Source organism: Pseudophryne corroboree, chromosome 1 (genome assembly GCF_028390025.1).
Source record: "Pseudophryne corroboree isolate aPseCor3 chromosome 1, aPseCor3.hap2, whole genome shotgun sequence".
In the NCBI taxonomy this organism is placed as follows: domain Eukaryota; kingdom Metazoa; phylum Chordata; class Amphibia; order Anura; family Myobatrachidae; genus Pseudophryne; species Pseudophryne corroboree.
The window spans coordinates 434915081-434941202 of record NC_086444.1 but is presented as its reverse complement, the minus strand read 5'-3'; the positions used below and the strand labels follow the sequence as shown (position 1 = coordinate 434941202).

The window sequence follows — 26122 nt, the reverse complement described above, 5'->3', positions numbered from 1 at the left end:
AGAAGTGAAGTGATCGCAAATTCGCAATAGCAGTCACTTCACTTCTGTATTGTGCCTCTGCAAAGCTACAGTGCATGTGCAGTCTGCTAACCACACGTGTGTCAGCCATTCTGCAGAAACTTGCTGGGGTTCCTATAATAATTTTTATTGTCTGATGGGGTCCCAGAGCCAAATAGTTTGAGAACCCCTGTTCTACTATATGAGGATGTTTTAATATTGAGAGTCAGCGCATACACTGGTTAAATAAAAAATAAAAAAATGCTTTATGTATTTTTAATGATGTACTATGTAGGTGTCACAGTATTGATATAGCTTTTTTTGCAGTTCCCAGGTTGTGCAGGGTTTTGTATTTTTATCAAACAAACGTGTTTATTAATACCCCTTTCACACCGCAGCTTGTACCCGGTAATTTGCCGTTTTTACTGGCTTCCTAAACGGTTCGAGCTGCGATGTTGAAAGGGTCACCTTCAATTTACCGTTTACAAAATACCGTATTTTGAAACGGTAAAAAAGCAGGGTCCTACCCGTTTCAGACCCGTTTAATTGTGCAGTGTGAAAGGGTCTGAAACGGTATTTGCAAGCCCCAGAAGGTGATAGGCTGTCTCCATGTGTGATCTCACCAGGCAGAAGCAGGAAATAAACATTTAAAATGACAACCACTGTTTTGTATGGGTGAAATGGGTTCAGTGTGAAAGGTACCAAAACGTTAATGAAATGGTAATATACTGGTTACAACATGCGATGTGAAGGGGGTTTAACTGCTCAGACCCGTTTTAAGAACCGTTTAAAGAACCGTTTCAAAACTCAAAAGCAGGTTTTGCGATGTGAAAGCAGCATTAAATTTGGATGAGAAACAATCAGATTGCAGCATGTATGTCCAGTTTAACACACTAAACTGAACATCCAAAAACTTCACAATGCTTATTAAACAGTTCCCGATGGTCTGCATTTCCCCACCCTCAGGAAATGTATCCTCATACTCGTCTCCTCCTTTCTCTTGCGGAAGCTGTTCAAACATTCTCCTTCCTGCCTCTTATGATTGTATCTCCTTTTCTTGTCTTTCAGGAATGGAAGTAAAATACTGTTTATTTGTTGCCTATACAGGGACACAATATGGGGATCAGACATTATCTCTGTAAATGGGTGAGAGATCTTCCCGTATCCCTGTAATAAGGAGCATGGACAAAATGACACGTCATTTAGAGTTGTATGCTCCCAGGAAATGGAGCTCAGTAATCTATATTTGGTTTATTGTGATATCATGTGAAAATAAACTGTCAACCATACTTTTTACATCTCAGAACACAGAGCTCTTTGTCCTAATACATACACAGCTGTGGGTTATATTTTAGCCTCTGAACATCAAAAGAGACAAACTAATTCACTTATTAACAGTATATTCAAGTAAAGCCAGTAGAATCTCTAACAATTAGTATTTTATTTCAGAAGGCTACAAGGCTGTAAAATAAGTTCAGCACAGGTTGACCCAGGCAAGGTCACCGATATTCTGCCATTTACAGCAATTTATAAAATGTTCCTTGTCAGGCAAAACTACTTGGAAGCTAATATAGGACTGCAGATGTCAAGTTGAACCCAGATTTCAAATTTACAATGTTTTTATTTCTGACTTTGATGTTTTTATCATGTCATTGCAGATCTGGAATCTGAAGACCATTTGCTAGGCAATGATGTGATATCAGACTCCCTGACTCTTAATCCACCCAACAGCAGTGTCACTGGTGAAGTAGGTGGCGGAATGGTATGTGTTACTAGGGCAGGTATGCACTCACCACCTCCCAGACGTGCCTCAGATCATGATCTAAATGGAACATTCATCAGCCAACCATCCCGTTTCATTCCACTAGGAGGATCACGTTTCCTAGAATGTCCCAGTATACGTATCACAAGTGATTCGCCTTCAAATAGTGATGGAGAACAGGAAGAGCAAGGTAGGAGTGATATTTGGGATGACAGGCCACAACGTGATCAACTATTTCTCCCTCCAGATCCCTTTTGTTATCGGGACTCTTTCCTTAGCCCTAGCCCAGCAAGTAGCCATTCTTCATGGAGTTTTCTTTCCTCTGAGGCCTCTTCATGTGACTCTCTGGGACAAATGTGTGAAGAAGTTGAAAGAGAGTTAAATGAAGCTGCTTCACGATTCACACTAGCTTCTCCACTTGGTTCCCCAAGGGGCTCCCCGAAACCTTGGGGTGGTCACAATGATGAATTTTGGCCAACTGGCCCAATTTCAGGTCCTCCGCATTCATCCCGTGAAGAGTTATTGTCACCATATCCATCCGGCCAAGTTTCAAGGCCGACCTCACCTTGCGGTAAGAGGAGATACTCAAACTCAAATGAAGATGGTATCCACCAAACCAGCTCACCTTCCCCTTCTCCCTCACGCAGGGGAAGTTTGGGTGATGAAAACCTGACTTCAGAAGCAGAGGCTTCCCCCAAGCCCTCTGAGCATAGCCAACAAACAATATCAACTTCACTGGAAAGAGGAGATAACATTCCACAAAAGGCCAGAAGGACCTCAGCAGAACAAAGTGTAGCCCCAGTTAGGCCTGAGGAAGCCACGAGCCCTGTGAAAGCTTTTTCATCAGCAGTACCTGTGTGTGCAAGTGATGACAATACCGGGATGTTCCCACAGAGCAGAAAAGAAAATGTGGGAATGGATTATTTGGCTGTGCCTTCAGCTTTGGCCTGGTCCAAAGCGAGAGTTGGAGGGCAAAGCCCAGTTTTCAGGTAATGACAAAGATTCAAACTGTAGCTATCAAATTGACTGTTGAGATGAATTATGTCATCATGTTTGCTTGCATGTCACACCTAAGGCCTGATTCAGAGGTGCACACAAACCGCATGCAATGGCTATGTTCATGTAGCTAAGTGATTATTTGCTACAGACTTGTGCAGAAATTCAGAAACCCCCAACAGCGCATGCTTTACCCTGAATATATGCACAAAGGCATTGTTGCATATGGCTCAAGTGGTATCAGAAATGGAACGGCAAAGCGATTGGCATTCTTGGGCAGTCACTGGGAGGTGGCATGAAGTGAATGGAAACATTTTGTGCGTGTTATTGGAGTGCTGTGGATGTGTCAGTTAAAGTGACTGCATTCTCAGATGCACAGCCGCCTCCACAGAGGTCAAGTGCAAGTGTCCATGGTGTGCGCCATTGTGGCCTGTACAGAGTGAAGGGTGGTGTTATAGTGTGCAGAGACACAGAACATGGGCTTCTCAATGCTTGCACATTCAGGCGCACACTAGTACACAAGGGGATGGCTAAAACTAGCATTAGCACTGTATCGCTCCTGTGAATTGGCCAACAGACGATAGAATCTGAACAGTACACGCATGCTGCCGAGCTTCAACAATATTCACACAATAATCCATAACACACTTCACTCCCGCCCCCATTAGATGTTTTATCACCAGTCTTACGTTTGACATATTAAAGAATTGAAGCAGCGTATGTTGCTCCCCTCCCGGAGCCCCCCTCCCTTACATGTTAGCTTCTTATTACCCATGACTACTTTGATTTTTACAAGTAATATGCAAATCCTTATCTAAACATACCTGGGGTGGGGGAGAAAGTGATGAGGGATGAGGGGGGAAGGGGTTGCGGGGGGGGGGGGGGGGGTTGTTGGGGGGGTAGTGGAGAAGACAGGGAGGGAGAGAAAATAAGCAATGGGATGAAGTGAGGGACACAGGGGTTGATTATGAGTTGCACAGAACAGTGCCTCTGATGCCCCTTCCCCTGGTGTATAGCCGTGTGTCTGAATGTGCAAGGACTAAGACACCCCCTTTAAGCATCTTTAGATGCTCACTACTGCTTGGTGCTTCGTTAGATGGTGCAACTTAGACATAAGCACAGAATAAAAAGAATCACCCAATTGTGTCCAACATCAGCAGTGTGTCTGACTCAGAATCAGACCCTTAGAGAGGAGGATAGAGGTGGGAAACACTGCGAGGGGATTGGGTAGAGAAAAACCCCAACGTAAATGCCTAGCACCACTGCTAGTGTATATTATATGTACAGCCGTAACTAGGGTAGTGCAGCTGGTATGCCTGCCCAGCGCGCATTTGCCCTGTGGGCGTAACTGGCTGCCTCCACCTGCAATTGCCAATCAGTGTATGTTCTGCTGCCATCTACTGTCTACCACCTGCTGCCCACTGCAATGTATAATAGTATTGGTGCACCTGGTTCCTTCTCTTCTGGGCGCACCGCTACTTCTATACACTACAGATGGCAGCGCTGCAGTTGCCTGCCCCATGTTGCTCCACCTCCCCTGCACCCCCCGACCCCTTTTCTCCCACAGTGAAGTCCTACCTCAGCAGCCTCCTGTTTGTTGACACACTAATCGAGTGAGTACTGCATATATGAGGGAGAAAGGGAGAGAGGGGCACTGCTACTACTGTGTGTCATAGTGTTTAAGGGGCACTACTACTACTGTATGGTATAATGTGTAAGGGGCACTGAGACTACTGTGTGGTGTAACATGTAAGGGGCACTACTACTACTGTGTGGCATAACGTGTAGGGGGCACTACTACTACTGTGTGGAGTAACATGTAAGGGGCACTACTACTACTGTATGGTATAATGTGTAAGGGGCACTGAGACTACTGTGTGGTGTATCATGTAAGGGGCACTACTATTAGTACTGTGTGGCATAACGTGTAAGGGGCACTACTACTACTGTGTGGCATAGTGTTTAAGGGGCACTACTACTACTGTATGGTATAATGTGTAAGGGGCACTGAGACTACTGTGTGGTGTAACATGTAAGGGGCACTACTACTACTGTGTGACATAACGTGTAAGGGGCACTACTACTACTGTGTGGCATAACGTGTAAGGGGCACTACTACTACTGTGTGTCATAGTGTTTAAGGGGCACTACTACTACTGTATGGTATAATGTGTAAGGGGCACTGAGACTACTGTGTGGTGTATCATGTAAGGGGCACTACTACTAGTACTGTGTGGCATAACGTGTAAGGGGCACTACTACTACTGTGTGGCATAGTGTTTAAGGGGCACTACTACTACTGTATGGTATAATGTGTAAGGGGCACTGAGACTACTGTGTGGTGTAACATGTAAGGGGCACTACTACTACTGTGTGACATAACGTGTAAGGGGCACTACTACTACTGTGTGGCATAACGTGTAAGGGGCACTACTACTACTGTGTGTCATAGTGTTTAAGGGGCACTACTACTACTGTATGGTATAATGTGTAAGGGGCACTGAGACTACTGTGTGGCGTAACATGTAAGGGGCACTACTACTACTACTGTGTGGCGTAACATGTAAGGGGCACTACTACTACTGTGTGGCATTGTGTAAGGGGCACTACTACTACTGTGTGGTGTAACATGTAAGGGGCACTACTACTACTGTGTGGCGTAATGTGTAAGGGGCACCACTACTGTATAGTGTAACGAGAATTAAAATACTATTGTGTGGACACGCTCCTTTTCCACAAGGTCACGCCCCTTTTTGTTTGCAGACATTCTGCACGTGCTGTCTTTACTTACAAAATGGGGTTGTCACCAATGCTCTTTCTGGCACAGTGCATCAAAATAGTTACGGCTCTGTATATATAATATATGATATACACTAGCTTAGACACATTAACTGCTAAAGAACCCTTGCCAGATTCTGAAAAAAGATTATTAACAAAAGGGCATTGATAGTGTATTTTAGAAGATTTTCATAATCAATTATATATACAGGGTCGGACTGGCCCACAGGTGCATAGAGAAAATCCCCAGTTGGGCCCAATTGCCTGATGGCCCACCCCTCCTTTAGGGGTCAGTAACTTGGTGGAGCAGGATTATGGATGAACTCAGGCTCTTGGTTTATTTCTATGGCAACTACACCAAGATTAGCCCTCCTGCCAATCAAAGTATGCGGTCCTGAGACACCTTTGAATGTCATCTCTAATGGTTAGCAAAGGCTAATCACACCTCTTAATCTTGGGCCTCTACTTCCGCAGGGCCGGTGCAAGGTTTCTCGGCACCCTAGGCAAAACTTCTGCCCCTACCCCCCCTTCACCCGCCCCCCCTTATCTGTTAAATGTCTGCTGTTCTATCCCCCCCAAAATCTGTGTGCATGCTGCTGCTCATCCCCACAGACTGTGTGCATGCCTGCTCCTTATCTCCTCCCCCCCACCCCCTCACCACACTGCTGCTCTTGCCCTCTTTCCTTACCAATGCAGAGAATGCACTGTGCAGCCACCTTACCTGCAGGCTACAGTGCAGAGTTGGAACTGAGTAGTCTGTGAAAGAGCCTGGAATGAAGAGCAGTGCTGCATGTCACCCCCAGCCAGGACTCCAAGAGCTGTCAAAGTTGCTGCCTGTGCCGGGTGGAGGTGGAGCTGGAGGCTGCAATACGAAAGCTTAGCAGCCATGGCTACTGTTAGATACGCATTCTGGGGAATTGCAGTGTCTGTGAAAGGTAGGACTAGGCTACCTTTTTTTAGGCAGCTGTAGCAGGCCGCCCCCTCAGGTCCCGGCGCCCCTAGGCAGCTGCCTAAAGCTGCCTAGTGGAAGCTCCGGCCCTGTGGCCCCACACTTGATGACAAGTCCCCACCACTCTGCCCAGGTAAATTGGTACAGTGGTTGTGCGTTTTGCTTTATCTTCCTCTGCATTAGCATATACCCCTTTTCCACCTAAGTACCGTGTCCAATCCGGGATGTTTAACACGGCTACAACCCGTGTCGGCCACCCCGTTTCCACTACACTTCGACACGGGTTATTCCCGTGTCTGATCTGTTTCCACCTAACCCGGGTAAGCTCTGTAAAAGCCTATTGCTGTCATTACAAATGGACTTTTTACTGACATCATCTTCCAGTGCCCCAGAAGCACCAATCAGCGTCTCAGAGCGTTACTCGGGTCTGAAAACACGTGTAATGACCGTTTCCACTGCACCGTTATCCGTGTCATTACCGTGTTCTACCCAGGTAAATAGCCGGGTAGGATTCCCGGGTCACTCAACCCGTGTTGACCCGTTTCCACCTACTAAAAAACCTGTGTCGATGTGCGCCCCCGTGCAAAAACACGGGTAAAAACAGCTAGTGGAAAAGGGGTATTAGCAAGAGCTCTAATTATTTTGAACTTGATAACCTGGGAGGGGGAGGAGGAGGAAAGGGGGGGAGCGGTTACAACCTGTACAAGTACAGCATGTAAATGAAGAAAGATTTAGAGTAAATATAATGAATTCTCTCATGGGTACCTGTATTTGTATATAATTATATAGATCTAAAACAACAGTGCAATATACCCTGGTAAAATATTGAATATTCCAAATAATGCCTTCACACACATATAGTATGTGCACAGTGGTCAACATTGGTACCTCACAGAACTGGTATCCTATGGTGGCCAATGCTTCTACTCAGAAAAAGTTCTAGGCCTAGGAATAAGATAGATACCACCACATGCAGTAATATTTTGCAGTTGTTTTAATAAGATTACACTCAAACATTAGTAAAATAATGAAAAAACTTATATAGCATCATAGTTCTTCCACAGTCACTTGGGTTCGGCGTTTTCCTATGTTTGGTCCTGGAAACATTGGCCGCCATATAGAATCTAGGGGGTTAGTCAGATTTGCTATCAAACCAAAAATGTTAGCAATTGGCCAAAAGCATGTTGTACTGCAGGTGGGGCAGATGTAACATGTGCAGAGAGAGTTAGATTTAGGTGGGTTATATTGTTTCTGTGCAGGCTGCTTTAGTTTTACACTGAAATTTAGATTTCGGTTTGAACACACCCAGGTGCGGATTGGGAGCAAAAAGCGGCTCTGGAAAAAACTGCATTAGTGGCCTCACATGATGTAGGGTGTAAGGTCTAGCCATGGGCCATGGCAGCAGCATCCTACCCCCAAGACTTGCCAGAGAGTGGGCATGTCCAGCATCAAGGGGGAAGTTAAAAGGATATAAAATGAAACATTAGGAGCACATTACATTATTGACCTTTAGAATTAAGGAAACAATATAATTATTTAGAAAAATATATTTTTTTCGCTTATTACACCAACCGTATGCCAATCACCATTCACTCAATCCTATATGTTAGCCAAGCAGGCACACAGAGCATACACTAGATCATCTGCAATCACAGGCTAATGGGCCCTACACACTGGGCGCTAATACTGAAAGATATGAACGATCTCGTTCATTAATGAACGAGATACCGTTCATATCTTTCAGTGTGGACGCACCAGCGATGAACGATGCGCGGCCCCGCGCTCGTTCATCGCTGGTGCCCCGTCGCTTGTGCATGCAGGCCAATATGGACGATCTCGTCCATATTTGCCTGCACTGCTATGGAGCCGGGTGACGGGGGGAGTGAAGAAACTACACTCCCCCCGTCACTGCCCCCCTGCCGCCGGGTCGCCCATCGGCCGTATCTGCCGTCGGGCAGCTCGGCGGCAGATCGCAAAGTGTGTAGGGCCCATAAGTGGCAAAGTCATTATCATAGATGCTAATTATTTTGCAGGTTATTCATTATGTCTATAAAAGGGACCATCAAACAAAACATACCCCACAGGCATGTCGGCCCACCGAGAATCTTCCCTGTAAGCTCTCTGGACAATCCGCCCCTGAACACACGCCACCCAAATCTAACTCTCTCTGCATGTTACATCTACCCCACCTGCAGTGCACATGGTTTTATCCAATTGCTAACTTTTTTAGCTTGCTAACAACTCTGAATAACCCCCTAAGTGATTATTTGGACTATTGTAGTAATAGGTTTCATGTTTAGTTAGATTTTAATTCATTCTATTTTAATTTTAGAAATATGTTTTCTTTCAATGCTATTTATACCAAAGCAAACTGATGTTGTTGTTATGCAGGTCGTCGTCTCTACCGCCTCTTGACTGGCCATTGCCCTGCCAGTATGAGGGTCTAGAACTGAGAATAGAAGTGCAACCAAGAACACATCATCGAGCTCATTATGAAACAGAAGGTAGTCGCGGGGCAGTGAAGGCTTCACCTGGGGGACATCCTGTGGTCAAGGTAATAGTCACATTTTAGAGTCTGCTGCTGAGGATTTTCTCACCCATGTGCTGAGATTATTTTTATCACATTTGTGCTCATCACATTCCAACATCAATATCAATGAGTTTATTATACGTACCCACACAAATTATACTTCAAAAGAATACCCCCCATATGTGAAAAAATTCATTTTTTGTATACTTTTTTAGTTATTGTCTGGTAATCACTTGACAATAACTACTAAAGGGGCATATTGTATGAAATAGGAGACTCCTCTCTATCAAGACAGGGTGATGCCATGTGTGTGTGGGCCCGTATGGGCAAAACAGGGCACAATGGGGGTCATTCCGAGTTGTTCGCTCGTTGCCGATTTTCGCTTTGCTGCGATTTGTTGCAAATTGCGCATGCGCAAGGCACGCAGGGCTCATGCGCTTAGTTATTTAACTAAAAACTTAGCAGATTTGCTGTGGATTCTGCAGCGCTTTTCAGTCGTTCTGCTGATCGGTAAATGATTGACAGAAAAGGGGCGTTTCTGGGTGGTAACTGAGCGTTTTCCGGGAGTGTGCTAAAAAACGCAGGCGTGTCAGGGAAAAACGCAGGAGTGTCTGGAGAAACGGGGGAGTGGCTGGCCGAACGCAGGGCGTGTTTGTGACGTCAAACCAGGAACTAATCGGACTGAGCTGATCGCAATCTGTGAGTAGGTCTGGAGCTACTCAGAAACTGCAAATAATTATTTATTAGCAGTTCTGATAATCTTTTGTTCGCTATTCTGCTAAGCTAAGATACACTCCCAGAGGGCGGCGGCCTAACGTGTGCAATGCTGCTAAAAGCAGCTAGCGAGCGAACAACTTGGAATGAGGGCCTATGTGTACTTCCACCATCTATGGAAAATTATTTCCATGATCACCAGACAGTGTCTTTAAAGAGGGTCAAATCATTTGAAAGATGGAAGTTCCCTCTTTCATATGTGAGCATCTCCACATTTATAGGTATAATTATGGGCATGATAGGGTGTACTCCGACCCATAGTGATCACCAGGCAATAGCTACTAGTGAGCCACATAATTTGAAATCGGATTCCCCGCTTCTAAATAAGGCTACTCATTCGGTTGAAGCTTACATTATGAGGGTTATGATAGGGCACATAGTGCCTCCCCCCCCCCCCCCATATTCAGAAAAAGTACGTTTTCCGTAGTGTGGGGTAACATTGCCCGCTATCACCACACAGTACTAAGTAGACACAACTTTTGAAATGGTTCAAAAATGTGTAACCTTAATTATTTGTAGCCAGGTAGGGGTAGGGTTTCCCGCATGCCTGGACTACATGTATTATCTGTAGTGCAGGGAGTTAATATCTGGTATCAATGCGATAAGCAGATACTTGCTTCTATGTGGACACACCATTTAAAAGAGGGGATTCCCCTCTTTAAAACAAGATTGTCACCATTATTCTAGGTGGTGAAATTGTTGAGATAGAGGGATTTAAAATCCCTCACCAATTTTAATTTATTTATTAATTTCTCTTACGTCCTAGAGGATACTGGGGATCCATTTAGTACCATAGGGTATAGACGGGTCCACTAGGAGCATTGGGCACTTTAAGAATTTGATGATGTGCGCTGGCTCCTCCCTCTATGTCCCTCCTACCAGAGTCAGTTTAGAAACTGTGCCCGGAGGAGCCGGTCATGCTTATGGAAGCTCCTGAAGAGTTTTCTGCATTTATTTAATCTTTTTGTTGTTTTCAGGCAGGACAGGATGGCACCAGCCTGCCTGCTTCATGGGACTTGGGGGGGGGGGACGGCCCAAACTCTTGAAGGGTTAATGGTCCCGTTCCCCACTGACAGGACACTAGCTCCTGAGGGAACTATTCGCAAGCCCCACCACGGCGAGCGTACATTCCCACAGCACGCCGCCACCGCTAACAGAGATAGAAGAGTGAAGAGTGGTGAGTACTAAGCCGGCATTCCGGTTACTGGGTCACCAGCCATTATGGCGGCATGAGAGTACAGAGATGAATGGCTTCTAACCAGGGCAGACTGCGTCTCCAGACTGAGTACACAACTGCGTCTAAGTACACTGTACACAGTACCCACACTGGGAAACAAAGCCTTAAAGCGGCACTGACTCCATTTTAAGCACTAAATTACCTCAACCAGTATTAAAAAAGGGAGAAGACCGCGCGCCATTGAGGGGCGGGGCTTCTCTATGAGCGGATCCATTAGCTCATCAGTGCCATTTTCCCTCTGCAGTGGACACAGAAGCTGACTGACAGGGACGTGCAGCTCCTCCGCTGTGACTCCAGATTACCTCAGGGGGTCATAGCAGGGGGGGAGCTATTATTAGTGTACAAAGTCCCCAATCTGGGTACTTAGTCTGCAACCTGGCTAAGCTTGGCATTAGCGATAAGGGCGCTGTGTGCTGGCTCCAAAATATCTCTGTATCTCCCTGGAAGGGCTCTGTGTGGGTTAATTGTGCTTTTAACCTTTTCCTGTGTGTGTGCTGTCACATTTACAATATGTCAGGTAAAGAGTCTGTTTCATGTACGGCAGAGTATTCCTCTTCCACAGGGAGCTCATTACTATGTACTCAGTGTAGTGCACCTTCCCAGAATAGCGGGGCTGAACCAGGGTGGCTGGATTCCATTAAAGGAATGATTTCCAATATATCTAATAAATCGTTCCGCAATGAGAAAGAGACGCAATACTTAAGACAGTCTGTGGATGAGTTTATAAACAGAGGCTCAGTCCCCAAACAAGCGTCTCAGTCCCCTGCCATTTGTCCACAAAAACTAACTCTGGCCTATATACTGCAGTCTGATTCTGACACTGAGAGTTCAGACATGGAGGAGAGTGAGGTGGATTCCGAGGGGGAGGATGCTGCTCTGTCACAGGGAATAGAGGCTCTTATAGAAGCTATCAGAGATGATCTGCAAATTCCTGATAAGGTGACAGAGGAGTGTGAGGAATCTAATTTTAATGTAAAAAAGAAGTCCTCAGTCACTTTTCCTGTGTCAAAGGAATTGAATACCCTGTTTGGGTTAATCCTGATAGGAAATTTCAAGTCCCTAAAAGATTACTCTCATCTTTTCCTTTTCCTCCTGAGGATAGGAAAAAATGGGAAAGTCCACCAATAGTGGATGTATCAGTGTCCAGGCTGTCACAAAAGATTGCCTGTTCCTGGTGCAGCCCCCCTGAAAGACACGGCTGATCGTAAAATTAAGACTACACTCAAATCATTATACACAGCTGCTGGGGTGGCCCAAAGACCCACTATAGCATGTGGGTGGATTACTAAAGCCATTGCTAAATGGTCAGGTAACCTAATTGAGGAATTAGATTCCTTATCTAGGGGGAGAGTGTTTTACTCCTGCAACATATATAGGACTCTGCAAACTTTATGGTGGAAGCCATAAAAGAGATAGGCTTTCTTAATGCACGCACTACTGCTATGGCAGTGTCAGCACGCAGGGGCTTATAGTTACGCCAGTGGACTACTAATGCGGACTCCAGGAAAGGCGTGAGGGCCTACCATTCACAGGAGAGGCCTTTATTTGGAGATAAGACAAATGGATCTCCAAAGCTACTGCAGGTCAGTATATATATCTTCCTTCCGCAGCTCCCCCAACCAGGAAGGCTTACTCAGCTTCGAATTTACAGTCCTTTCGGATAGCCAAGTTTAAGGGCAAAACCAGAGGTGCTAGAGGTAAACAACGCAAACCAACAACTACCGGTTCTCAGGAACAGAGCTCAAGCTCTGCTTCCTCAAAACCTTCAGCATGACGGTGGACCGCGAGGTCTGGAGGAATGGTAGGTGGGTGCCCAACTAAAATTCTTCAGTCACATCTGGACAACATCATGCCAGGATCACTGGGTCATAGATCTTATTTCCCAGGGTTACAGACTGGATTTCCAGGAGTTCCCACCTCACAGATTCTTCAAATCAGGCTTACCAGTTTCGCAAGAGGCAAGCATAACTTTACAGGACGCCATTCAAAAACTGGTACAGACTCGGGTCATTGTTCCAGTTCCACCTCATCTGCAAAACAAGGGGTATTACCAACTTGTTTGTAGCACCGAAACCGGATGGTTCCGTGCGTCCGATTCTGAACCTCAAGTCGTTGAACCTGAACTTCAAATTCAAGATGGAGTCTCTGAGAGCGGTGATCTCAGGTATGGAGGAGGGGGAATTCCTAGTGTCTCTGGATATCAAGGATTGCGTACTGTACCTTCACATTCCGATCTGGCTACCTCATCAGGCTTATCTACGGTTTGCACTGCAGGACTGTCACTACCAGTTCCAGGCCCTGCTGTTTGGTCTCTCCACGGCACCGAGGTTGTTCACCAAGGTGATGGCAGAGATGATGTTCCTCCTCCGAAAACAGGGAGTGAACATAATTTCGTACTTGGACGATCTTCTGATAAAGGCACCATCCATGGAGAGGTTGCTGGACAGCATTGGTCTCTCAACCAAACTTCTCCAGGATCATGGGTGGATTCTGAACCTTCCGAACTCTCACTTCGGGCCAACATGGAGGCTTCCTTTCCTGGGAATGATACTGGACACGGAGTCACAGAAAGTGTTCCTTCCGTTGGAAAAGGCATTAGTAATCCAGTCAATGGTTCGGGATGTCCTGAAGCCAATCCGGATATCGGTGCATCTATGCATTTGCCTTCTGGGGAAAATGGTGGCCTCTTACAAGGCACTTCAGTACGGAAAGGTTCACACAAGACCCTTCCAGCTCGATCTGTTGGACAACTGGTCCAGATTGCATGTTCACATGCACCAGAGGATCCGTCTGTCGCCAAAATCCAGGATCTACCTTCTGTGGTGGCTACAGACTTCTCACCTCATCGAGGGTCAGAGGTTCGGAATTCAGAATTGGATTCTGCTAACCACAGACGCAAGTCTCAGAGGTTGGGGAGCAGTCACCCAGGGGGTGCAGTTTCAAGGAAGATGGTCAATTCAAGAAGTTGTCCTTCCAATCAACATTCTGGAACTCAGGGCCATATACAACGCCCTTCTGCAGGCCTCATCTCTTCTTGAGGATCGGGCCATTCAGGTCCAGTCGGATAATGTGACGGCAGTAGCGTACATAAACTGACAGGGCGGAACAAAAAGCAGTGCAGCAATGTCAGAGGTGTCAAGAATTCTCCTGTGGGCAGAAAAACACACTGTGGCGTTGTCAGCAGCCTTCATTCCGGGAGTAGACAACTGGGAAGCAGACTTCCTCAGCAGACACAACCTGCACCCGGAGGAATGGGGCCTTCACCCGTAAGTGTTCAGGTGCTTGACAAGTCGATGGGGATATCCACAAATCGGCATGTCTCAACAAGAAGCTCAAGCGGTATTGTTCCAGGTCAAGAGACCCATAGGCAGTGGCGTTAGACGGTCTGACAATTCCATGGGTCTATCAGATGGTGTACGTGTTTCCTCCACTTCCTCTGATCCCAAGAATTCTAAAGATAATAAAAAGGGAAAAGGTTCAAGCAATACTCATTGCTCCGGACTGGCCAAGAAGGGCCTGGAACGCGTATCTTCTGGAGATGCTCCTTGAAGGTTCGTGGTCTCTACCTCTTCGCGAGGATCTTCTGCAACAGGGCCCGTTCGTCTATCAAGACTTACCGCAGCTGCGTTTGACAGCATGGAAGTTGAACGGCTGATTCTAGCTGGGAGTGTGATCCCTGACAAGGTTATCCTGACTATGATCCAAGCCAGAAAGGGGTAACGTCTAAACATTACCACCGTATTTGGCAGAAATACATCTCTTGTGTGAGAGCAGAAAATTTTCTTCAGTGGAATTTCATCTGGGACGTTTCCTACTTTTTCTCCAATCAGGTGTGGATGTGGGCCTACGTCTGGGCTCCATAAAAGTCCAGTTTTTGGCCTTGTCCATTTTCTTTCAGAAACAATTGTCTTATATTCCTGAGGTCCAGACGTTCTTGAAAGGTGTGCTACACATCCAACCTCCCTTTGTGCCTCCCACGGCACCTTGGGATCTGAATTTGCTGCTGCAGTTCCTCCAATCGGACTGGTTTAAACTGTTATAAGAGGTAGACGTAGAGTACCTTACGTGGAAGACCGTCATACTATTGGCCTTGGCTTCAGCAAGACGTGTGTTGGAGCTAGGGGCGTTGTCTCACAAAAGCCCCTATTTCATTTTCCATGAAGACAGAGCTGAACTCAGAACTCGTCAGCAATTTCTTCCTAAAGTGGTGTCTGCATTTCACATCAACCAACCTATTTTGGTTCCGGTTGTTACCGACACTCTGCTATTTCAAAGTCTTTGGATGTTGTGAGAGCTTTGAAGGTGTATGTAAAGCAAACAGCTTGTCACAGGAAGTCGGACTCGCCATTTGTTCTTTATGATCCCAATAAGATTGGGTGTCCTGCTTCAAAGCAGTCCATTGCGCGCTGGATCAGATTTACTATCCAGCATGCTTATTCCACGGCAGGATTGCTGGTTCCAAAATCTGTACAGGCCCACTCGACTAGGTCAGTGGGTTCTTCTTGGGCGGCAGCCCGGGGTGTCTTGGCTTTACAGCTCTGCCGAGCAGCTACTTGGTCAGGTTTGAAGACGTTTGCAAAGTTCTACAAGTTCGATACTTTGGCCTCTGAGGACCTTCAGTTTGGTCAGTCAGTTCTGCAGGAACCTCAGCACTCTCCCACCCGGTTTGGGAGCTTTGGTACTTCCCCATGGTACTAGATGGATCCCCAGGATCCTCTAGGATGTAAGAGAAAATAGGATTTTAATTACCTACCGGCAAATCCTTTTCTCGTAGTCCGTAGAGAATACTGGGCGCCTGTCCGGTGCTTTGTTCTTACTGCACTGTTACTTGGTTAAGTATTGTTGTGTGGTTCAGCTGTTGCTGTTCCTGTTTCAAGTTTGGTTAGCATAGTTTTCCTCTTGTTTGTGTGTGCTGGTTCGTAATCTCACCACTTTTATTATCTATCCTCTTAAAGTATGACCGTCTCCTCGGGCACAGTTTCCTAGACTGAGTCTGGTAGGAGGGGCATAGAGGGAGGAGCCAGCGCACACTATCAAATTCTTAAAGTGCCCAAGGCTCCTAGTGGGCCAGTCTATACCCCATGGTACTAAATGGATCCCCAGTATCCTCTACGGACTGCAAGAAAGAGATTTACCGGTAGGTAATTAAAATCCTATTTTTCTTTAGAAAAGTGACATTAGCGTGTGCCCTTTCCTATCAAGCCTGGTCCTCATTGCAAAGGACAGGAGAGGCTCATCCTCTGCAGTCTGGCTGTATATCAGTAAGACAAGCCCCACTTGTCCTCCAAAGCCAAGGGGTTCAAATTCTCCGTGTACAGTATGTTAATTACATAGTGAAACTGTCTTGATAAACATACTGTATATGCTTGAAAGTATTTTATGTGCATTGCTAGTAATTTCAGTTTATGTTTATATATATATATATATATATACATATATATATATATATATATTTCAGTTTATGTTCTTCGTTGCCTAGCGATCGCCACTGCCTGATTGAGCAGAGGCGGACGCTGGGTGGGAGGGGGCAGCACGGCGGCGTTTGGCTGCCGTTTTGTGGGCGCGATCCGACCAACGCAGGCATGGCCGGACCGTGGGGGGCGGGCCGCAGCAGCTGCTGTGAGCCGGGCAGCGACGAGTAGCTCCCTGCCAGCAGGCAAAAGCTGCGCTGGCCGGGAGATACTCCTGAAGTGCAAAAGCATCGAAGCTGTGAGATGCTTTTGCACATCTGCAATGGGGCAGGGACTGACATGCGTGGCGGGCTAGCCCTGTGCTGGGCGTCCCCCCGCATGTCTGTGTTCCTGATCGTAGCTGTGCTAAATTTAGCACAGCTACGATCAAGTCAGAATCACCCCCTAATTCAGTTAATTTGTTAGCAGTTGGGCAAAATGTAACATGTGCAGAGAGAGTTAGATTTGGGGGTGTTATATTGTTTCTGTGCAGGGTAAATACTGGCTGCTCTATTTTTACACTGCAATTTAGATTTCAGTTTGAACACACCCCACCCAAATCTAACTCTCCCTGCACATGTTATATCTGCCCCTCCTTCCCCTGCAGTGCACATGGGGGGTAATTCCAAGTTGACCGCAGTAGGAAATTTTTTCGCAGTTGGGCAAAACCATGTGCACTGCAGGGGGGGCAGATATAACATGTGCAGAGAGAGTTAGATTTGGGTGAAAATGGCAAAACGGTGCATGCGTAGGCACCGCAATGCGCACACACGTCGAACGGGTACAGAGAGCATCGTTGCTGTGCAATGGTTCTAGCGAAGAATCCATTCGCACAGCCGGTCGCAAGGAGATTGACAAGAAGAGGCATTTATGGGTGTCAACTGACCGTTTTCTGGGAGTGTTTGGGAAAACGCAGGCGTGTCCAGGCGTTTGCAGGGCGGGAGTCTGACGTCAATTCCGGGACCTTCGTCGCTGGATTCATTGCACGGGATAAGTAACTGCAGGGCTAGTCTTGTTTTGCACAAAATGTTTTTGTACCGCTCGCTGCACAGGCGATCGCACACTTGCAAAGCGAAAATACACTCCCACCGTGGGCGGCGACTATGCGTTTGCACGGCTGCTAAAAAGTAGCTAGCGAACGATCAACTCGGAATGAAGGCCATGGTTTTGCCCATCTGCTAACAAATTTGCTGCTACGATCAGGTCTGCATTAGGGATGCGGTCAAGATGCCGCCGACGCCGAAATCCCGACCGCCACAATCCCGACATATTCTCCCTCCGTGGGTGTCCACGACAACCATAGAGGGAGAATATAATAGTGTGCCGAGCGTGGCGAGCGAAACGAGCCCGCAAGGGGATGTGTTCCGCTCGCCACCCCTGTCGGGATTTCGGCGTCGGGATTTCGACTGCCGGGATTCCGGCCGGCGGCATTAAGTACTGATCCCCTGCATTAGGCCGTTAGATAGATAGATAGATAGATAGATAGATAGATAGATAGATAGATAGATAGACAGACCTGCACATGTTGTATCTGTGTGATTATTACAGTGAATGTGCAGTTATGCAACTTTTAGCAGTCACTCTCTGTAGGTGTTTACTACTGTATATATTGTGCAAGAATACAGTGTCACGCTTGATAGCTCAAGAAATATTGAAACCATTTCCTTCCATCCTCTGTACTGGGAGCAGATAGTACAGTATAAAGTTAAAAGAGACATACAAGAATTATTGAGAGGCGGAAAGAAAATTTCCAGGAAGGACAGATAACCTAGCAAGTGTTTAATAAAATGCAGCACCCAAATAACAAGAGAACATCATGGAGAAGGAACAGAAGGAAATATATCTTAAGATTTCAGACAGCACTTACTCACTGGAACTGGGATCAAGGAACCTCACAAGTGCTGTGGAGACATAATGAAAGTGCGTTTGCAAAGCATGTGACTTACAGTAGGCTTACCATAATATTTATTTTACTACGGCACACTTATGATTTACACAGGTTCTGTGGCTGGCTAAATTCAAGCCTACATTTCACCTAATTTATGATTGCCATCACCTGTGGTGAAACTCCTTTCTTAGCCATTAACCTGTTCTACACAGGTGCCGGCAATCATACACTAAGAGAAAAATCCAGAAGCAGAGCATTGTGTCCCTCCTGGAGAGGGTCATGTTGGGAGGTATGAGATTGTAAGCTCCACTGTGGCAGGGACTGATGTGAATGGCAAATATTCTCTGTAAAACATTACACTGGTAAATAAATATAATCCACATATTGGTCATCCAATCCAGGAAAGTAGCCAGGAGAGGCAGCTGCCTTGGGTCCATTACATAAGCTACATTGGTCAGGATATGATATAGAATATGTGGAGATAAGATGCATTGAATCAACATTGATACACATTTGGGAATAAACAAAATATGCACACAGGTTACCCATCTGTGTGCATATTTTGCATATACACACAATGTTTATTCTTGCGTGCATTACATAAGCAATACGTGGCGATACGACTACCTTGGGGAAATAGAGACAAGGAAGGCAGAGTGTGGACAGAGAAAAGATATAGGAAGGCAAACATACAGTGTTAATTCAGTGGCAAGACTGGGTAGATAAGAGGAGAGGCAGTGTACAGCAATAGATGGAAATTCTAAAGTGATATGGCTGTTATAACTTAGCAGACAGTGGGCGGTATTCAAATGACATATCACGCCCAATCTCCTTTCTAAAGTGATCCCTGTTATCGCTCATATCGTGCCCATAGTAATCAGGTTTAGCTGCGTAAAGGGTTGGGCATCCTCGCTACCCCGGGTGTAGCGAGCTGCAATGATTATATCACGCCCGTCAGCAGAAACAGAACGGGTGTGTAAGGGTAAGGGGTGAAAATAATTGAATACCGCCCAGTATGTGTGACAGTAACAAATGCGAGAGGACATTTAAAGCAGCAGGACAAGGTGAAAGACCATGGCAGAAGCAAGAGAGCAATAAAATCAGGAAAACAAGACGAGAGACAATGGTAACTATAAATGGTAACCAGTGATTTGGCGTAATGGTGCAGTAAACTCTTATATGTGCAGGGCAGTTGTTCTGAAGCAAGAGGCAGTTGGTTTCAAAGGGAGAGATAAAGTACAGAGAAATAAAGTACCAACCAATCAACTCCTAACTGCCATGTTACATATTGTGTTTGAAAAATGACAGTTAGGAGCTAATTGGTTGGAACTTTGTCACTTTCCGCACACTTTGATCCATATCACCCAAAATACCAACCAATCAGCCCATAACTGTCATTTTTCAAACACAGCATGTAAAATAAGTTAGAAGCTGATTGGATGGAACTTTATCACTCGCCACATAATCTCTCTCCAAGATTTGATAAATCTCCCCTAGAATGAGTTATAGGCTTGTGAATAGAGTAATAGTGCAAAGCCTTGGCCCTAACTAGTTGATCCATGGTGAGTCATGTATCTGAGTGTACAGTAGATGTCTGGGAGAGGGCTTTGAGCCCTGTATCACGTACGGTGTACTGGTAGGTAGTAAGCTGATGGTTCCTGGTGAGGGTATTACACTGATGGGTCTCATGGGATAGTCAGTAGAGGAGTGATGCAGGTTGCAGAAAGGAGTGGGTGAACCAAAGTATTTGTAGGTATTGCTACCGGCGTGCCTGTATACTTTAACTTTGAATTATTCATTTTCATGCACTGCACAAGTTTTGACTAAGAGGCAGGGCCAGCTCTACAATTAGGCAGCTGCCTAGGGCACTGGGATCTGGGGGGGCACCACTGAGTCCGCTTATCTCAAAATTAAGGCTATCGCTGGAAGAAACATCCTTGTACATAGGAGGTCATTCCGAGTTGTTCGCTCATTGCCGGTTTTCGCAACCGAGCGATTAGGTGGAAAATGCGCATGCGCATGGTACGCAGCGCGCATGCGTTCAGTAATTTAACACAAAACTTTGGAGATTTACACAAGCTCGAACAACGTTTTTTCATCGCTCGAGTGATCGTAGTGTGATTGACAGGAAGTGGGTGTTTCTGGGCGGAAAATGGCCGTTTTCAGGGAGTGTGCTAAAAAACGCAGGCGTGCCTGGAAAAAACGCAGGAGTGGCTGGAGAAACAGGGGAGTGGCTGGCCGAACGCAGGGCGTGTTTGTGACGTCAAACCAGGAACTAAACGGACTGAGGTAATCGCAATCTAGGAGTAGGTCTGGAGCTACTCAGAAACTGCAATTATTTATTAGCAGTTCTGCTAATCTTTCGTTCGTTATTCTGCTAAGCTAAGATACACTCCAAGAGGGCGGCGGCCTAGCGTTTGCAATACTGCTAAAAGCAGCTAGTGAGCGAACAACTCGGAATGACCACCATAATGCAAATGGTGGCTGTGGAAATTATGAGTCACCCTTTCATCTGACGGGCTGGGAAGTGGGTATTGGTGGTGGTTGGGGGCAGTAGGCTGAAGTTTTGCCTAGGGTGCCGAGAAACCTTGCACCGGCCCTGCAAAGAGGATTTGTGAAAGGTAGACTATAAGCCATATGAATGGGAAATCTGCATTTCATATTGCATAGAAAAAACTTGTTTAGAGAAGGCTGTGGTAAGTTTGCATGTGGCATTAATTAGAAGCAGAACTAATTACCTTCAATTCTCCTCAATGTACAGTAGTTTATATACTATGTAGTTTATATACAGTAGTTTATATACTATAATATACTATGAAAAGTCTGTACTTTAAAAAAATAAAAAAACTTGGGTCCCATGGGACAGTCAGCAGAGGAGTGGACTCAATGCTGCAGCAGAATATTGTGTGATGCAGCTGTTTAGGGAAGGCCCTTCCCTGTGTCGGCATGACAATGCAAAAACCGCCATCTATCAAAAAACATTTGCTGAATTTGGTCTGGGAGAATGTGACTGATTATCAAATACTTTTGTAATGAACAAAAACCCTTATCGTCCGACATCAGTGCCCAACCTCGCAAAGTGGCATATTTATAATTCAATAATCATCATTCAATATTTGTGGGATATCCCCCTAAAACAGCCATTTTTTAGGGGGATATCCCACAAATATTACCTCTAAAAATACCCCTCAGATGTACCATAGAGGGTGTGCTGCATATATCTCCAATATCTGCCATGATCTCTCCATTTCTGACCACAAATGTAGCCTCCAAAGGTTGTACTTCCAAGTAAATGCAAATGCACATCTCTCCGGCCACAAATGTGTAAACGCTGCTTGATGGAGAGGGATCATTTGCGTTAGCTAGTGAAGCCAATGCCTGAAAAGCTTTGACACAGTCCTCATAGAAAGCTATGGGGTCTACTTTTGCTATCGTTAATGGAGGAACACAGAAGATAACTTCATTATCAGCTGTGTTGTTATTGTTATTACAGGTTGAGTATCCCATATCCAAATATTCCGAAATACGGAATATTCCGAAATACAGACTTTTTTGACTGAGAGTGAGTTAGTGAAACCTTTGTTTTTTGATGGCTCAATGTACACAAACTTTGTTTAATAGACAAAGTTATTAAAAATATTGTATTAAATGACCTTCAGGCTGTGTGTATAGGGTGTATATGAAAGATTAATGATTTGTGTGAATGTAGACACACTTTGTTTAATGCACAAAGTTATAAAAAATATTGGCTAAAATTGCCTTCAGGCTGTGTGTATAAGGTGTATATGTAACATAAATACATTCTTTGCTTAGATTTAGGTCCCATCACCATGATATCTCATTATAGTATGCAATTATTCCAAAATACGGAAAAATCCCATATCCAAAATACCTCTGGTCCCAAGCATTTTGGATAATGGATACTCAACCTGTATTATTGTTATTATTATTATTATCCTATATTTATATGGTGCCACAAGAGATCCGCAGCGCCCATTACACAGTACATAATCAAATGAGCAAACAAGAAAATATCACTTACAGTTCAAGACAGTATAGGACAGGTATGGAAAACCAGGGTTTAGGTTACCTGTATGTAAATGGACCCAATATTAAAAAAATTTGACTATCTTCTAAAAATATTTTTGGAGGATTGACGGGATTATTTGGTATAATAAATAGACCCTCTAAAATCACACTGAAGCAAAGCATAAAAATAAACAATGATTGCTCATAGTCGTTTTATATTTCAGCCTCACAAAAATTAGAGATGTGCGCTGGAACATTTTTACTAGATTTGGAATTGGCTCTGATTGGTCGTCCAGTTTTGGATTTTGATTTGCCAAACCACTGTGACTGGTTTCGGATTTTTTTTTTTTTTTTTTAAATTGACAAAAAAAGCTAAAATCACTTAATTTGAGCCTTTTTTGTTTCTAGAGTATTATTAACCTGATAACATTAATTTCCAGTCATTTCCAGTAAATTTTGACCACCTCACAGCTTACGATATTGTTTTCACGATTATTGGGCAAAGGCTGCAGCACCCTGGTTAGTTACTAAGCGACAGAGCAGCGGCACCAACAGATGGCAGTTTATTGCACATCTATGAAACATTGCTATACAGCACTGGCAGAAATTAAAGTTGGTGCAATATGGAATTGTCCTTGGGCCATCCCTCCCACCCTTATGTTGGAAATTAACAAGGAAATGCACACTATACAAACCAAGCACTTCAGCGACAGGGACTTACACTTTTGTGGCTGATGTGTTTGCTGTGTTTGCTGTGTTTGGGCCTCCACAAGACAATGTTTTGAAAGGATTACCTTCGATCACTAATGAGTAGGTGGATAAAGAGGGTGTTAATTACATTATAATTTAGAAAAATAAATTTCATGAACTTGACGCAAATGACGTAACATGGAGGAGGTGCCATGAAAGCTAACAAGGATTTGAGTAAAATAATCCCACACCTAAACTGTGACTTTTTTTGGTGGTGGCATCACAATGGCGTTCTTTTTATCACGGGCAAGAACTGCAACCACTGATGACTGATTTACACAAACAACATCATCAACATCCTCATCTTCAGTGTCAGATAGAAGTATTACACACAAATCCCCCTCATACTGTACCACTTCCACACATGAATCCTCAATTTCTATTATGCCCTAATCACCATATTAACTTGTAGTGCTCCTCACATGTGTAAATGGTGCAGAAATGGTGGAAGAAGGTGAAAGAGGATACTCTATGAGGGCAGTGTGAGAAATGTCAGACTCACACATAGCTAATGTGGACACCCCTAAACGTTCCTCAGGAATGCTTGACGGTTATGAATGCACAGTTTGTTCTACTACCTTAGTGTTTTTTATTTTTTTAACACCTCTTCTAGACTCTGAGTGAAAAGTTCTTGCATCGCCATGAGAGGCAGAAGAAGATGCCTCATTGACAGTTGCAGAACCACCACTCAGAAATAAATACTAAGGCCTGAGCCTTTCCTTGCCAGTGTGTATGTGAAGAATAGCATGTTGCAATTTTATGTTTTTCTGCACCAAACCTTCTCTTTATAATAGGTGTTTTTTTCATTAACACTCTATATTGGGTTTTTGATTTTAGATGCCCTGATTTAGACCTGCTATGCCCTTGAGCATCAGCTTTAGTAGATGACTAGCATCATCATCATGACTGGTTGCAGCAGCTGCTGCACCAGTATTTGGTTGCTCTTCTCTAAACTAATGGTTATCCATTTGTCAAGTTGCAGTGCACAGATCACAGGGTTTATAGATGCATGTGAACAAAATGAACTTGAGTAAAGCACACCAACCAACCAGTTCAAAAACAACAGATATTTATTTTTATTTTTTTATATTTTTAAACCTGCAGTTCGAGTTCAACTGCATGGGTCACAGGGCTTATAGATGTATGTGAACAAAATGCACTTGAGGAAAACGCACCAACCAACCAGTACAAAAACAATAGATATATTATATATATTTTATTTTTCTATTTTTAAACTTGCAGCTCAGTTCCAACTGCGTGTACCACAGGATCTATAGATGCACGTGAACAAAATTCACTTTAGCAAAGTGCACCAACCAACCAGTACAAAAACAATAGATATATTTTTTTGAATTTTCTATTTTTTAATTTGCAGCTCGGTTCATACTACGCAGATCACATGGCTTATAGTATAACTATTTTTTATTCATTTTTTTTAACACAACTGGGAAGGAGCTTGGCTCATACTGCCTGGCTTCAGATGACTTTTACACAATGCTCTGAGGCAAAGCGTATGGGCGTGCGGTGCACAAACCAATCAAATATAGCAATTTTTAATTATTATTTTTTAACACAACTGGGCAGGAGCTTGGCTCACATTGCCTGGCTTCAGACAGCTTCTACACAATGTTCTGATGCACAGCGCACTGGGGCACAATGCACAATAAAATCAAATATCACAATCTTTCATAAATTTAAAAAATATATATAATTGTATGGAGTCACTGCAGCAGAACTGTAACCTTAGATGGACACAGCCTTTTTCACAGATAAATTGGGGCTGTAGATTGCTAGTGTATGGGTAAAAATCAGCAGATCTGCAGACCGTTTCTAGTAAACTGATGAGCCTTTCAAGATTGGCAGATCTGTATAACTGAAAATTATCTGCAAATCACTGAAATATATCTGTAATGTATGGGCAAGTCAGATGGATTAGGGTAACAATACATCTGGGAAATAAATCACAGGATCTGCGAAACAATAAATTGTGATTGCTGATGTATGGGCCCCTCAACTGAACTGTGCAAAAAAGTAGGATCGGCAATGTCGAAAATGGGCAAAAACCTGTCGGAACCGCAAATTGAATACTGAAGTGTCAGATTCTCTCTGTCGGAGAGGATCCGACAATAATTGAATAGACCCATAAGGAGTATTTTCACTAAAGGTTGATTACAAATCTTCGATTATAACTGAATCAATCTAAATTGATGTTGAGTTTCAGCGGCTAAAACACACATTTACTAACAGATGAATCTTTTATATTTATTTTCAATTGATAGTACTGTAAATTTATATCCTTGGAAACACAAAATTATTTTAGATCGATATCATCAGTTTGAAACTGGGAGTGTGTACGCCCGATATAGTAACATAGTAACATAGTTGTTGAGGTTGAAAAGAGGCAAAATGCCTATCAGGTTCAACCTGTATTCTGTATTAAGCTGTGCACATATAATGCACCAGCTGAAGTAATGGTTTCGTACCAATTGACAACTATATTTCATACCACTCCCAGTTACTTAATGTCAATATATTAAATGCTATAGCCTTGGATACTTTTTTCAGCTAGAAAGCTGTCCAATCTGTTTTTAAATGCATTTACAGAGTCCGCCATTATTACCTTCTCCGGCAGGGAGTTCAAAATCCTTATTGCCCTTACAGTGAAGAACCCTTTCCTATGTTTTGTACGGAATTTTCTCTCCTCTAACCTCAGTGAGTGTCCACGTGTCCTATACAGAGTTCTATTAATAAACAAATCCCCTCACTCCTAGTAATGACTCTAAATAGACCACATCCACTGCTTTTCCCTGGTCAAGATTATCGCTCACTTCCTCGTAGAAGCTAATTAAGTTAGTTTGACGTGATCTGTCCCTCACAAACCCATGCCGACTCTTGCTAATAAACTTAGTATTCCTCAGATAATCCTCTATGCTATCCCTCAAAATTCCTTCCAATATTTAATTTTACCCACTATAGAGGTTA

At 44.3% G+C, this 26122-nt stretch overlaps 1 protein-coding gene across 1 annotated transcript in view; it reads left to right on the top strand.

The window, feature by feature from the left end:
- Positions 1-26122, top strand: part of NFATC4 (nuclear factor of activated T cells 4) — a 153626-nt gene that overhangs the window by 30824 nt on the left and 96680 nt on the right. Inside the window, exons 2-3 of the mRNA XM_063913501.1 lie at positions 1656-2748; positions 8874-9036. Of these exons, the coding sequence (XP_063769571.1) occupies positions 1656-2748; positions 8874-9036 (1256 nt within the window). The remainder of the gene's footprint in view (positions 1-1655; positions 2749-8873; positions 9037-26122) is intronic.